Raw genomic sequence first — 15,506 nt, forward strand, 5'->3', positions numbered from 1 at the left:
TTCTTTCAAAACCTGGATTCACGTATTCATACTTACTGCAAATTACCAATTTCAACGCTCATGCTACTAGCTACATAACTCGAGTGTCGTAAGGAAATGGGAAAAATAGTTTAATTTCGAGACATTCTTTAAAATACAATGAGAGAAGCTATTACATGGACACAATGACGCCCGAAGCATTCGAATACTTCGCAACCGTACTAATATCCACATAAACGTGTCACATTTGTCCGAACATCCGCTATGTAGCAGTGGCATTACTATCAGAAATCGTAGAAAGTGATGAATTTCCATCCCAAATAAAAAACAGCTATAAATGCACCCTTTAAAACATTAGCTTGACGTACCCGACCTGTATGTCGCTAACTTTCGGCTAATCTTCAAGCAAGTTACGATGTCTCCCGTCAAACTCATTTTGGAAGCCCAACACTAATTTAAGTCCTTGCTCGTGCGCTATCATACATTTAGGTTGGGAAAATGTTTCCGCTGTGTACAACGGGGAAAAAGTAAGCCTCCTGTGCGATAAACCATGAGGCGGTAAACTGCCATGTCAACCGCCCACAACAAACGCCGCTGTACCTGCACACTCGATTAACACAGCATAAATAAGACCATGACTTAAACAATGGTAGCAACACACTCGGGTGCCATAAGCAAAGCTGTACAAGCACAACTAATAGCAGCTATTTACAAGCGATAGCTTAGACTATGTACATTCTTCTTCCTGCTCATGAAATCCCGCAACCGCAGAAATGCCTTTCAATATTTACACGATGAACTTACCATAATCTATCATCATACATAGTCGTCGTAGTTACCAGGAACGCGATAACTTAAGCTTAAGATACGCAAGAGTTCATTCAAGATTCGGGCTACGATGATGCACATATCATGTAAACGAAAATCTTGAAAGTTGAATAAATAAAATTGATGGTTAATTCAACTCAAATTTTGGTCGGAGTTAGAAGTAAATAAAAGCCATTCTTTTAAAAGTAAAAATCTGTGATTACTTTCACAGCGCAATGGATACATACCAAAACACGTTAAACACTTCGATAAATTTTGCTCACTAGATTATTATAAAGAACATGTTAACGTGAAAGTTGAAACTGACGAGGAATTGATATACCTGGTGTACATGCATACATCAAAGCTAATACTGAACTCGGTAATATGAAATATCCTCTTATTTGCACTTACATTTCAAAGATGAATCTTGAAAACTTCTCACCAAAATTCTCTAGCACCAATAAATCGTTTCTGAGTACAGTACAACAAATCAACAAGTGACTACGATGTCGAGTCGATATATTACTTTGTCAGATCGCCAGTAGGACTTAACATAATTTGATTCCAGCCATCTCTCCGATAACAGGTGCACATACTTGTACTGATATTAAAGACGTTTGTAGGCCAAAACATGTGTGGCTAAGACCAAATATTTAACCAAAATATAATTATAACTAAAATCCATGACGAAATTGAATCGTTGCGTGCTTTGAGTTCATTGGTAATAGAAATTTATTTCACGATTTGGGATTTACAAAACCAAGGAATCAACGCAGGAAACGCTTCTTTTCATGCTTTAAAGGATTATGGTCAAAGTGTCATTCATGACCTATTTACCAAACGTTTACTCGGAAGGCAGTACTAGGAAATCAGCTCAGCATTTGTAACGAGGGTTCATGTTTTCAATGCAAAAATAAAAAAATTCATTAAAATCGAAAGTACAAGACTCAATTTTTACGGTAGCAGGTAGCGATCAAGATCAGAAGAAGAGCTAAACTCGAGTTATTATAGGATAAACGCTGGTCAAGACGTTCAAATTATACGAAGCTACGATTAAACACAAACAGTGAGGAGATCTCATAGAATAAAGTGCAATTGAGAAAAGTAACACTTCATGACAGAGAAATAATTTCGGAGAGCCCTTCATTTTCAGTGCTGATTGAACAACGGTTACTGAACGAGTTTAACAATCGGCGTGAAAAATTGTAAGAATAATAGACACTAATATATCGCAGCACTTTGATCTGCTTTCTTTCGAAGACCTATACAGAAGCTAACCGTTTATAACGTTCAGACATTCGACAAGCTGCCGTTACACTTCTAGATTGTTCAGTTAATAGTTCGAAGATCGTTTGTAGGAATGGCGCCGTGCAAGGCTAATCACTAACGAGTGAAACACGTAACTGTTGGGCCTACTGAGAGACGTGCTTCGTACGATCAGTCTGATGAAGGCAGAGGACCAGGTACAGCTGTAGTGCTCTTGGCAACTGGAACGACAATTTGTGCAGCATTGACCATTTGCTGCAACTGCTGTTGTTGCAGCGATAGCGGCAGTTGCAAGAGTCGTCGCCAAGGCCGTCGTGCAGCTCTCCTCAATTCCGTGACGGTCATAGTTCGCCGCTGGGTTCTGCAATAATAAAGTGAATGAACACTAAATTCACACATGACGATTGGTAATATTTTTTAATCAAACAAAATATTGGTCAATGATCACCCTCAGCTAGTGTTTCTGAGTTGCTGTCATGTTTTTTTTTCACATGTCCGTATAAATAGAGTTTAGCAATTGTGTCTGTACCGGTGTATAAAACTAAGATTTTGTGAAGGAGAAATTTAGTTGTAGTGAGTGAATATGGTTGTTAGAATTAATCAAGAGTATGAAGAATTATCTTCGTTTGAAATGTGAGTGTAAAGTCTGCTTCCAAGGCAGTACTAAAGGATCTAAAATGACCATGAAAACGTGAAAATCCTGAGACATCGACTGATAAGATTGATGTAACAGTTCCTTTGAAATATTCTTACTTGATGGCAGAGGTGGAATAAAAATAGACATCGTCTGGGGCGTCCATCCATGAAATGATCCTTGGGCGACCGCTCATGCGAGCAATGGTGGCCATCTTTGTTCGTCCCGCTCCCGCGTGCTGCAGCTGCGACACGACGCGAGGACCTGCAGCAGCCGCAGCGACAGGGACAGCCGGGGTTGTTGTGATATGGGACGAGTGGTAAGGAGGTGGTGGTGTGGTAGTAGTGGAGGGAGGTGTGGTCGCAGGTAGCCGTGTGGAAGTTGACGACAGAGTTGCCGATGACACAAGGGGGGGCGGGGGAGGAGTGCCGCCATTCATGCCGATGGGCGTGACAGTGAGGCCGGGGGGAGGGTTCAGTCCTAGCTGGCTTAACCGGTATGGGTCCAATGGCGGGTCCGAAGATTCCTTGCAACGCTTAGATGGTGGAGCACCTGCACCAAATATACCTTGTATTAATGGTTTAACGTGAAAAAATAGTCTCGCAACGTAACTTGTAAAAGTATTGTCTTGCTATGGCAATACGTATGGCATGTCGTATCACATGCAGATAGAAAACAACCACATCATTCATAAAATAACACAACAGATACGTATAGAAAACAGTGACCTACCGTCAATGCCATTAGTTTCTTGATAGGGCTTGCGCTTGAGCAGCTGCTGGTGAGGAGCGTGAGTCACGTCCTTAGCGTAAGAAACACAATCTGCACACATAATGATACCTGGCATCATTCAACATTGACTCATCTCATCAACACCATTTTTCCCTGCAAATGTTGATACAGTATCTACGAAGAAATTTCTTCGTAATTTATTAGAAGCATTTTTGATAACTTTATTACGAATACAGAGAAATCCGATCAAAGTTTTCTTACACGTAAGGAAATTCATACACAGGATAGGACGAAACTTTTAGGTTATAATCGATTACTCAACCTAAGTTAACAAAAACACTATATCCTATTACAGGACTTGAAGCGCAGGAAATGCTGCAAAATTGTTCTCTTGTTACGTATTCTCATTTTGGAATACCTTTCCACAATAGAATCAGAAGCAAAGTTAAATCACATCCGGAATACCTTGCTGTTAGCAATTGTGAAAATTTCATTGGCGATTACGCACTTTATGGCAACACTATTAGCATTCATCTCATGCTTATTTTCACAAAATTTAGTATGCCGAAACTGACTCCAAAATTCAGAACACACGATTCTAACTTACAGTCTGCTTGTATCTTACCTGCACCGGAAGAGATATTCGTAGAGAAGGCAGTTACCGGCGGAGGTAGTAACGGCTGAGGTCTTCTTTTACTGACAAGAGCCGGCGAGATCACAAGCCAAGGTGGACAGTAAGTGTCAAGCTGGCCAAGCTTAAGCGTCACGTCTTTAAGCGTTGATGACCCAGCTCCTCTGCCCGATGATTTGATTTGATGCAACCACGGAATCAGCGACTCCAAAGTCCGTCCTTCTAAACGCACTAGGCCTGAAAAACAAGAACAAGGCGTAAGGAAGTATTTGAATGCTTGTTGAATGTAACATTGTAAATAAAATTGTATAGAAACCTAATTGGGCAATAAAATTGTGTTATTTGCCGTGGTAGAGAAGCTATATAATTTCTATGAGCAATGAGTCACAGCATCAACACAAACGCTGTAACTCAAACACGGGACAGCGGAGACGAACGCATTGAAAGTGACCAGTGAACAAAAAATGCCTAATATAAGAAACATGGACAACATCACAATAGATAATGTCGGTAATTTGTGATGGTTATGAAAGAAAGTCTCGCTTTAGTGCTCATAAACAATTAAATGTAATACGAAAACTAGACTAATTTTCATGGTTACACAGCAAGAAAATTTGTGCAACAATAGAACATGATCAATTTTCGTGTTTAGAAGTATTAACGATATGTAGGGATAACTGAGCACTCACTTTCATGGCGCACTTGCACAGCGTTGATGGGAGTCGTGGGGTTGCGAGCAGCACGTCGTCTCTTCAGAGCGTCTCTGGCGAGTCGCCGCATCACGCGCAGCGCGGGGCTCGAGTGCAGGTAGAAGGCGTTACGCGTCTTCACGATGGGGCGCATACCAGCCTCTTCTGTAAGAAGAAACTAGTGAAACAGAAGAAACTAGAAGAAATAAAGTAGTAAGAAATAAGGAGTAGGTTTCTGGTTTCTTCTTCTGTAAGAAGAAACTAGGAAACTTGCTAAGAAGTGGCTCGCAACGTAACTACCCTAATGGTGGCAGAAAACATTGTCTGACCTAGCGTATGTTATCTGTGCGTAAATTTAGTCAAGAGTCTTGAATAATTCTAAGGCTGCTTCAAGATTAGGGCAGATCAGGTCGGCATAATGGTCACCTAAATACTAGTGTTAACTTTCAACAATTTCGAACTGTGCGTAAATAGAGAATGATTCACGTATATTGCGTAATTATTGTTCGCGAGCACAAAGAGTTAAATAAGTATAGGTCCTCTGGTACAAATTGAGTGATATTACGTATGGCAGTCATTGTTCGCCCAACTTCTTCAATTAATAGAAAGAGTGAAAGAAATGTCATCTTTCTTGACCCTGATTGTATTATAGAGGGCATGCCTGGAACTGATGGAATACACCTCAATCCTGAGGGGACGGAGGCGCGTGGGCGAAAAGTGAAACAGTGTGTGCAAGGAAATTGTGCGGAATTGGTAGGTATGTATAAGATGACAGAGAATGAGCATGGACGTGATCAGACCTAACAATACGGAAGTGGCGCAAGTGGGAAGATATCAGAGGAAAATAAGGTTTTGGAAAACATGAAGACTTGTGCAACGAGTTGGAAGCGCATCAGATTGATATAGTGGGAATAACTGAAACTCAACTGAGAGAGAATGGATGTCTGAGAAGCGGGAAAGACGAGATGTTTTATAAGGGAAGAAGAAAGCGACAAACAAGGGGCGGGGGAATTGGGAGTAATTGTGCGTATGGAGGCTAGGTATGACGTGGAGGAAATAAGTGCTGGAGAAAGTATTGAGTATGCAACAACTAAAAATGAAAGGATGCAGATGGTGATGATCATATGTTACACGACTGTAGAGAGAGTAAGGTCTGAGCGCGAGAACAAAGAATAGTATGCCCATCATTCCCTTCACTTGAAGAGTTGAGGGTTGAGGGAGGAGAGGTTCGGAAGGCAAAGTTGACCGTGCCGAATGTTTTGGTACATTGTTTCTGTTTTTTTTTTAGGATGGTGACATGTATAATTGAATGTTTTAGTCTATCAAGATTATAGTGAATACTTGTTTTGTTAGTCGAACTTTTTTTAGCTGACGAGTGCGCCATGAGCTTTTATTTACTTTTTTTTGGTTAGTGAAAGATTTTTCATGACTTGTGGATGACCGATCTAAAGGTCTTGACATGAGGTCAGCGAGCACCCCATTTCAAAGCCAACATCGGAGCCATTGCTCTCCAAAAGTATCCGAAATAAGCAACACAACCTAACACTTGGCGGTTAAGGAAGAAAACACATGGACTTCACTTAACTATTGAATATATCATTGTGTTGTAAAATTGCTCGAGAGCTCATGAAAAATACTTGCCTTCTTCTTTGGCGCTGCGAGACGCCTTCTTGAGACCGCCCAACTTCTTCCAGTACAGCCAGCAGTCGCTGCAGAGCTTGCCTGGCTTCTGAACAGGACCCCAGGAGTGCCACTGGCTGCTTGTTGTAGCTGTTAATCATCATAAAGATTAATTATTGTTGTGGAACCAATCCCCCTAGAAAAGGTAGCTTAATTATGCACAGTGTGGTCTATTACAATTGCAAGCGCGCGCGAAATCTAATAAAAAATAAGTTAGGAAATGAGAACGAGTGATGCGTAGTTAGACAAGGTATCCTTTATAAAACTGGTTCTCAATCGTTGTGATGGACACCACTTGACGCTTCGGTGCTGCTGCCATGTACCACCAAGTACAAGTGTATAACAGATACAATCAACATACTAGCCGCAAATATGTACTTTAATTTGCATCGCGCTGAACTTGCTCCTGTGCCCACCCCTACTAATCAGCATTGTTGTTGATGCGGTCTACTCGTGATATTGAATGCTATGTTAATGTATGATTGCATGAATTTTGATAACAGTGGTAGAGATATACTGTTTTGTGTGAGGACAGAAGCACTGAATGTGAATAGTAATACACATGGAGGAATCTGAGAAGAGGTTGAGAGTTGTGTGTGTGATGGGCGAGGGTGACGGTAAGTAATCACCTGGCGGTGGCATGAGGGGCGCACGAGAATGATGCGTTGATGCGAAAATTGGGAATTGTGGTGAAAATCAAGTCTGGATAATTTTTTGGGGAAAATAAATAAATGAAAACTAACCATAAAAAATAGTTATACTTTAGATCTTTTTTAGAGAGCATAGGTATTCATTTTATGTTTTGAATGCGTTTGTCAATTTTTAACCTTTGGATTGAAATTTCACATTCTCTTCAATTTTAATACATCAAGCTACCATATCAAACTCTTATATTGCAGTATTAATATAACTGAACTTCAAAATAAAATTATTTTCTGGCAGATCATCCGAGCATCACACCAAGCACTGAAGGAACATGTCAGTTTTACAACCATTGCTGTACGTTTGCAGTAAAAAGATTATAAAAAATAACTACGAGCAACGTCGTAGTAACCTGCGCACATCGCTGATATTTGATACAGTAAAATATCAGTTGCGGTCACCAAATCTTCCATGATTTGCCTTTATAAGGCATCGACACTTTGATAACGGTACAGCCTCCCCCCACCTGAACATCCTTCACAAGAGAAGCCCAGGGCGCCGCTGCTGCTGCCATTCAACAAAGTCACAGATTTGCAGTTTGTGCTGCCGTTCGAGAGAACCGCCGGGTTCGCCTTATTGCTGTAAAAAATGACTTCATCAACTTATTTCCAATGCAATCATTTGGGCGTTAATGATTACTATAATACAGGTATTACAATTAAAAAAAATTATCTTAATTCCTTGTTTAGTTGCGGGAAGTGTAGACTGAAGAGAACTTAAATTTCAAATGAATAAATTTCAACTTTAGAACAAGAAAAGATCATTCAAATCACTCACTAATTAGGAATGTAGACTTGTTTAAGTTTTGATTCTGCCTCGACAGCTTTAACTCTCTTCTGCTGAACGTATCTGTCAGTTGTTTTCCACATGTAGTAGTATTCAATAATGTTCTTCAGCGTCTTCCAGGGTAACTGTAAGTTAGAAGAAATAATTATATGAACAACATATTGTTTTTTCCAGACACTAAACAACTCACAAAATCTTACTGAATAAAATTTACATTTTTGCACTTCAACAAGATGTAGGTACCACTCACAAAATCCTGTCGAATATCGTTGAAATCTTTGCCGTATTTGTCGAGGGCTTCTTCAAAGAGGTTGGCCTCTGAGGCGGCCCACTCCTCCATCTGGTCTCGGCACAGCAGCGGTCCAGACCCAGGCACCAGGCATGACAGGGCTTTGGCGAGCTCGTAGTCTTGCTCGTGAAGCAGAGACATTGCTTCAAACTGAAAATAAATCAATACTATATTATTGTGAAGTAGTCACAACTAAAAACATATTATCTAGCATATAACAACTTCGATCCAATATTTTGGTCTATAGGTATGCTGTGCGTATATAAAGAACACATGAACAAGAATACAATAATAAAACTGTTAAACCAATTTTGAATTGAAAAACTATAATAAATGAAATTTGCAATCAGAAACATAATTTGATGTGTGAGGACAGAGGCCTTGAACAGATAGTTGGCATTTCATAAGCTGGCACTGAACCGGCTAGCGCCGACCTCCAGATTGGGCTGACTACCAACAAGATTAATGTCGCAAATACAATACTTGACCCTAAAATCTTTCCAAAGCTGCTAAAGAAACAATGCAAAGTTTTAACTTAATTAGCCGTCAACAACCCTTCTTAATACAAACTTTGCAATCAACATCCTTCTGAAATAAATTTACACAAACATATAATTGATGCTGAAATGCTGAACTTGTTGAAGAGTATAAAGGGTAACTCACGAGAGTGACGTCTCTGGACGCAGCAGCAGCGCTCATGTGTAGGGAAGGCTGCTTCACGCTCGAGGAGCAGTCCAGGGCCCTAGCAAAAGTGCCAACAGAGCGCGCCACCACCAGGAATTGGTCAATTTGTCTGTCAGTCAAGCCGTGGTCCGGCGTCCAAACCAACGTTTCCAGTTCACTCATAGCGCGGCCATCTGCCTCCCCTAGGGTTTAATTCAAGAATGTCTTGATTCATGGTATCAATCATAATTAAATTTAAGTTGATCATCTTCAGCTAATAACACAAATATAAACTATATTTCTGAATGAAAGTATTTATTCTCAGCATATCATTGGTAAATTTCTGTTCATCAGAGGTGTGAATGAATAGAGGCAAGTTTTTGATAGTGCAAGATAACAAACTTGTTCTTTAAATAATTTTCTTATGTGAAAATAATAAAATAACTACTATAGAACATTTTAAGATTTCAAAATTCCGAAAATGCTGAACACCTGAGCTTTATTGACTACTGATGAAAATAATGTTCAAACTTATGTCAGTTTTCCAACAAGAGATTTTGAGTCTAAAAGAAGCTTGTATGACATTCATTTTGCTGTTTAACGGTTCCAGCAAAAAACTTGGATCGCTTTCTCCTCACCAAACCCGTAATTGAAACATGGATGGACAGACACACCTGCTACATGCCAATGATTTGGTTTCAGGCTAAATTATGGGGGCGAAGCTGAGCTTATTGATGGGGGTACTTGTAAGCTGAGCTTATTGATGGGGGTATAACTTGTAAGCTGAGCTTCTTGATGGGGGTATAACTTGTAAGCTGAGCTTATTGATGGGGGTATAACTTGTAAGCTGAGCTTCTTGATGGGGGTATAACTTGTAAGCTGAGCTTATTGATAGGGTATAACTTGTAAGCTGAGCTTATTGATAGGGTATAAGATCATATCTTGAGTTAATTGATGTTGTGTTGCTGACCTTCCTTCAATAAGGCGGTGGGATCCGCTTGGTAGTTGGGCCCTATTCTTATCTCCCCCTTGTCAGCAAGAAGAGTCTTGGCGATAGGGTCGAACACCAGCGAGTAAAAAAATGTGTCCTGCACAGGCCCAGAACATAGAGTGCCACTCAGAGTGATCAGCTAAACATAAATTTCATTCCATTGTTAAATTCATACATAAAATAAACTTACTTCTCATAAAAAACAAATATGTATAAAATTAACAACAAGTAGTTCTTTATAAAACAGCTTCATAACGTCTGTTGTTATTAGACTTTTTTTTTCAAATTGCTTGTAAGTCATTTCTCCACAATACATATAAAATTTATAAATCTTGACACTTTATCTACGATATTAAATGTAGAAACCCACCTCCTTAGACATATATGACGCTAAAGATTCCGTTTCATTGAGCAATGTTACGGTACACTTGCCCCTGATGTGAGTGGCGGGCAGCGTCTCAATCTGGCGACTTAGGAATAATTCACGGTGGCCCAACTGGTGCCTTTCATCTGCAACAACACAAGGAACTTAGCCGCATTCTGCTTATCAATTGTACTAACAAATAATCGGGTTAAGAGATGATGCAATAGATGATATCAGAGTAATCTATTAGTTTTGTCATGACTAAAACTTGGACAAGATAATCAAGCTTTCAATTTATTTTTTTATTTTGGTGTTTACAAGTTAATTATATTCCAATTTAAAGATAGTCAAACTGTAATTGAGAGAATGCATTTTTGAGTTGGCTATTGACAGTTATAGAAAACTACAATGGAAATAAATAAAACTTGTCTCACCTTCAGAAAGAGAACTGCGCTCATCAGAAACCTGAGCGATTTTCTTAGGGCCTGAGGAAGTAGATCTGATAGAAGCACTTTTCAAGCCAGCAGGAATATAATTACAACTATTATTTGAACCAGGAATTGCAGACGAGTAGGTGCCGTTTGCAGTAGACGAGCCTGCACTAATATCTGAACATGGAGTACAAGATGCACTATTGTGAGAACTATTGGAGGGTGGGGAGACCGAAGTGACCGGCTTGCTAGATAGAGAAACAGATAAAGAAGCTGGGGTAGAAGAAGTGATATTAGGTGCTGAACTGTTACTGGAGCGATTGGAAGAGTGTTGTGTAGGCAAGCTGCCCATAAGTCTGGTGTGTGGTGCGTGGTTGCTATGGCTCAAAGCAAGAGTTGGGTCAGCATCATCAGCTTCAGGATCATCATCAAAGGCACCTGAAAAAGTAAATGTTTCAAAATTACTCAAACATGGGCCAGCTTTGGTCAGCGGTTACATGCTGCATCAGTACAATTAGTCATATGGGAGAAACGCGAGCTGTGAACAAATATATTATTTGCTTATCAATAATACTAGTTTCAACTAACTAGAAGAAAGTATGTTTGAAAAAGCTAAATAATCGTAATTTATTGCAAAATTTGATAACTTACTGTGGTGTTTAAGATTAGCCACTGCCAGTAGATGACTAGGGATGTCCCTTCGTCTGTAGTAACACATCACTTTGGCCTCCACGTTGCCAGCAGGAGTCTGAAACAATTAAAACTTAATAAAAAATCAAGTACCTATATAAAAATGGGGGTATAAAATTTTGCTGCCAAACATTACCTGAAAGATGAGTTATGTTTAAATCCCTTCAGAAGTTTCTTGTTCTGAGACCATGTCGTCTATCATGCAACTTTCCCCAAGATTTTACTTATCAATGCAGAGGCAAAATTAGTTTATGCTTTTTAATGTCTAGCCTTCACAATTTTCTCCATTAAGTAATTATAAACTTTGTAATAATAACAGTAATAACATTTAAAGGTTATTTTAACTACCATGTCACTCTTATTCTCATGTTTGATTTTTCTATGTAGAAATGAGTATGGTATATACATAAGCAAAAAATTAGCAAGTATGAAGTATATATATAAGCCAGCAGTGTACAGAGCTCTATTTGAAGACTCGTGTTGTTGAAGCTCTAAGAATAAATCATTGGTATTTATAACATGATAATTGCAATGGCAGCTTGTGGTGAGGAATGAAATGATAGTTTAATTATTTCTGTCTGAGGGCTAAAATAGATAGCAACACCTTTAAGACTATCTCCTCCTACAGTTTTCAAGCTACAGCAATGAGACATATACCATTCGATTCGTAAAGACCAGGCCTATCGACTCTAACATCACTTTTTTGAATTTCGGTCTGGTTCGTTTTTTATATGGGGGAGAAGGGCGGGGAGGGGTAAAAAATGAGAAAAAAATGGGAAAAAATAGAAAAAAACGCAATAAAAAAACTAGATGGAAAATGAAAAAAGTGATGTTAGAGTCAATAGATATGGTCTTTACGAATCGATTGATACGTGTCTCGATGTTGTAGGATGATATTTGTGGGAGGAGATAGATTTTCTAAAGTACCCCTTTTTAGCTGTTTTCTACGAATTTCACGTTTTCTATCAATTTTTTCGAAAAATTCATAGGAGCAAAATGTTTTTTTTACATTTTACATATGTATGTGAAGTTTCATGACAATCGGATAATAACTGTAGAAGTTTTCGTATACTAGGGCAGTCCCCTTAAGCATCAATGGCTTTCAGATCCCAAGCCATTAATCAGATATATCTCATTGCCATATATCTCATTGCTATTATACCATGAGGCAGTTTGAAATTATTCAAAAATAAAACCTTATACCAGAACTAAGTGTAGATCAAGTATAGCAGCTTTCCTCCAACCACTGCACCAGTGCTTCAAAAATTTTGTTTCGTCTAAGTTCATGCATCAATACACCAACAGAGAAACTGAGGAGCATTAATTCACATATTAGGAACAACAGTATCTCCAACAAAGTATTTCAGAGCAAAAAAATTGACACATTTATACAGGTATTTTACAGCAACTTGCTCAACTATCATCTATGTTATAATAAGACTGCATCAAGCTTAGTTCATCATAGACAAAATGTTATCACAAATTGCAAAGCAAAGCAAAGAAAACAAGTAAATTCATCATGTCTTCACTGACAATATTTTGGCAACCAGCTTAACATCAGTTCAAAAAATCTATAGAATACAAGTGCAGTCATCAGTGAAATTCAAAATATATTTTATACCTAGGTATCCCTATATTATATATTTAGATCAATGAATCAATTCTACTTACTTTTATAAGCTCCTCTATTCTTCTGATTTGATATGGTGAACTGGAAGATGTCTCAAAGTAGACATAATCTGCAAGAAAATCAAAATATTCATTATTAAAAAAAAATAATAATCAATATACAAGTCTATAAGGCCCTGAGTAGAACTATTAAGAACTTAACATCTAAAAATGAGTTACTCAAATTGAGTTGATAATTTGAAATTTACCCACTTCAAGATCAAATTGACATAAAATGAAGGCTAGTCTAACACACATTGAAGGCTAGTCCCCAAGCAATTGCCAAGGGGCAGTCAAACAGTACCTACACAAAATTTATGCTAAATCAGAGAAAAGCTATAACCAATTTTTAGGGTGCAGTTAGTGTGCAATTCATTACAATTCATTACTTTAAGTTACCAGATCTGATTGTGGTGGATAGTGCTAACTGTCTTGCTGATCATAATTTTCAAACACTTGCGTGGATAATTTCAACACATCTGCCGAAATAACCTTTTTCAACAAACATTTTACAGAAAATTGAGCTCTGCATTAGATTGATTGAGAGAGACTACAGCTATATATGATTGAAGTAGTCAACAGAGAAAAATCAGTGTGGAAGGCTGATATTCAATATTGATTGATCATAATTGACATTAGCAAGTCTGCAGGTTTGCAGATTCACAATGTGGGAATGGTGGTTCATGTATTTGTAGCATCCTGGCCTGCAACCATCCTAATTTCTTTAACTAATTCACTAAAGAAAAAGTGGATTTATATGTTCAGGAAAAGTTTCAAGTTTTTAAATTGAATATATCATGTGCATAGTGCATTCTATGTGCATTTTATCCTTTCCCATCTTTCTTTTATCTATTTATTTTTTGCCTGCTTAGGGTTGGTGATTTTTTTTTTATTTTTTTTTTATAAAAAAAATCAAAAATCAACAATTTTTTTTATTCTTTCATGATTTTTTTCAGCTTTTTTGTCTTTTTGAAGTGTTATTTTTTATGCTGCAATTAGTCTACTATCAATAACAGTATATGGATCATAATGGATGGCTAAAAAGGGCACTTATTGCCTTCAATAATGGCCAATAGGCCAAGGTGGTGTTTACCACTTAGGGATTTTTGGGTGAACAAATATTGGCAAGTCTATTCATTAGCTTTGTAAAGTTTGCATGGAGCAAAGTAATGAACTAAATATTGACCATTAAACTGGCTTCAATATACAAAAACACTTCAGGAATGCAGATCTTCTAAGCATTGAAGAGTCACATAACAGATAGGTAGCTGATAGCACAGTGCACAGCACTATCAATAGATCTACTAGTTTTATGTCCTATAAATCTACCAGACTCTACCCTCTATACACACCGACTAGTAGTGACTGAGTGACTGACTGCACTGTTCCCATTTAATTCAGACCAATAAACCAATACTAAACATAAACTGAACGATAACCAAACAAACCTCATACGACTTGAAACGAGACTTAAGTTATGAGAAAATCTAACACTGTTTGAAATAAACATGTGCACAATTCAAGTATTTTATATCCATTCACTGCATTTAGTTATCTTATATATAGTCTTATAATTGTAATTGTTTTGTTTCTAGTTTTAAATTCACATATTTAAAGATTGAAATTAAATATTTCAATTAGAATACTCGTATTAGGGTGGAAAATCTTTCTAATTGCCTAAAAGGTCAATACAATTTCAACCTCTCAATATACAGGGTGGGGCAGAACTGATTGAGCAGTTTTGAGGTAAAATAAGAGTAATGGAGGTACATAAAGAAGAAGAGGTACATCTTCCTGATATTGTTTTCAAAACATAAGTATTTTAAATGGTATGTTATGCTAATCTTGAGGAAAATAAACTTTCTTCTTTATGTACCTCCACTGCTCTTTTTATTTTGCCTCAAAACTGTTCAATCAGTTCTGCCCCACCCTGTATAAGATCGCTAACACATTTAAATTGTATATTGTAATCAATATATAACAAATAGTCAAATAGTTAAAGAATACTTATGGCCTTATAAGAATTAGCTAAGCTGCTAGCTATGTACAATGTATTGCATTGCAACACTTGATGCCTCTGTACCAAAAACATTAAATTTATTGGAACCTGATACACACTAAAGGCAACAAGTTTACAGCAATCCCTTGATTAGCACGGTTTTGAATACCGTAAACTGGGTAACTTTGACCACTTTTTTTTCAAAATGATGCCATTTTTTTACTAGATAAGTTAAACTTAAATTGAAACATGCAAAATACAGGTCTATACTCTAGCTTTACTCAACCATAAATTGCTGGCTCCTGCCTCTCATAGTTTTGATGTAATTTAAAAAAAAAAGTGATGGTCTTTGTTACCCTAGCTCTTGGGGTTTCTTTGACCGGGTGGTAAAATCAATTTTATTTTTTAGTAAAATAACTCCAAATAACTCCTGTCTCTTATACACATCTAGATGTGTATAAGAGACAGGAAGCTGGGGCGACTCTAAATTTTGTTAGGGAGT

General features: G+C 37.8%; 1 protein-coding gene across 1 annotated transcript in view; it reads right to left on the reverse strand.

Moving 5' to 3' along the window:
- Positions 1–109: 109 nt before the first annotated feature.
- Positions 110–15,506, reverse strand: part of LOC108669908 (metastasis-associated protein MTA1) — a 21,271-nt gene continuing 5,874 nt past the window's right edge. Inside the window, exons 2-16 of the mRNA XM_018157346.2 lie at positions 13,009–13,076; positions 11,299–11,395; positions 10,651–11,085; positions 10,223–10,362; positions 9,832–9,949; positions 8,862–9,064; positions 8,160–8,348; positions 7,901–8,034; positions 7,590–7,702; positions 6,383–6,511; positions 4,742–4,906; positions 4,047–4,289; positions 3,422–3,511; positions 2,809–3,241; positions 110–2,416 (exon numbers count right to left, since the gene is read on the reverse strand). Coding sequence (XP_018012835.1) covers positions 2,227–2,416; positions 2,809–3,241; positions 3,422–3,511; positions 4,047–4,289; positions 4,742–4,906; positions 6,383–6,511; positions 7,590–7,702; positions 7,901–8,034; positions 8,160–8,348; positions 8,862–9,064; positions 9,832–9,949; positions 10,223–10,362; positions 10,651–11,085; positions 11,299–11,395; positions 13,009–13,076 — 2,747 coding nt within the window. The 3' untranslated portion in view covers positions 110–2,226. The remainder of the gene's footprint in view (positions 2,417–2,808; positions 3,242–3,421; positions 3,512–4,046; positions 4,290–4,741; positions 4,907–6,382; positions 6,512–7,589; positions 7,703–7,900; positions 8,035–8,159; positions 8,349–8,861; positions 9,065–9,831; positions 9,950–10,222; positions 10,363–10,650; positions 11,086–11,298; positions 11,396–13,008; positions 13,077–15,506) is intronic.

The sequence above is a fragment of the Hyalella azteca genome, unplaced genomic scaffold (assembly GCF_000764305.2).
Source record: "Hyalella azteca isolate HAZT.00-mixed unplaced genomic scaffold, Hazt_2.0.2 contig12579, whole genome shotgun sequence".
Lineage (NCBI taxonomy): Eukaryota > Metazoa > Arthropoda > Malacostraca > Amphipoda > Hyalellidae > Hyalella > Hyalella azteca.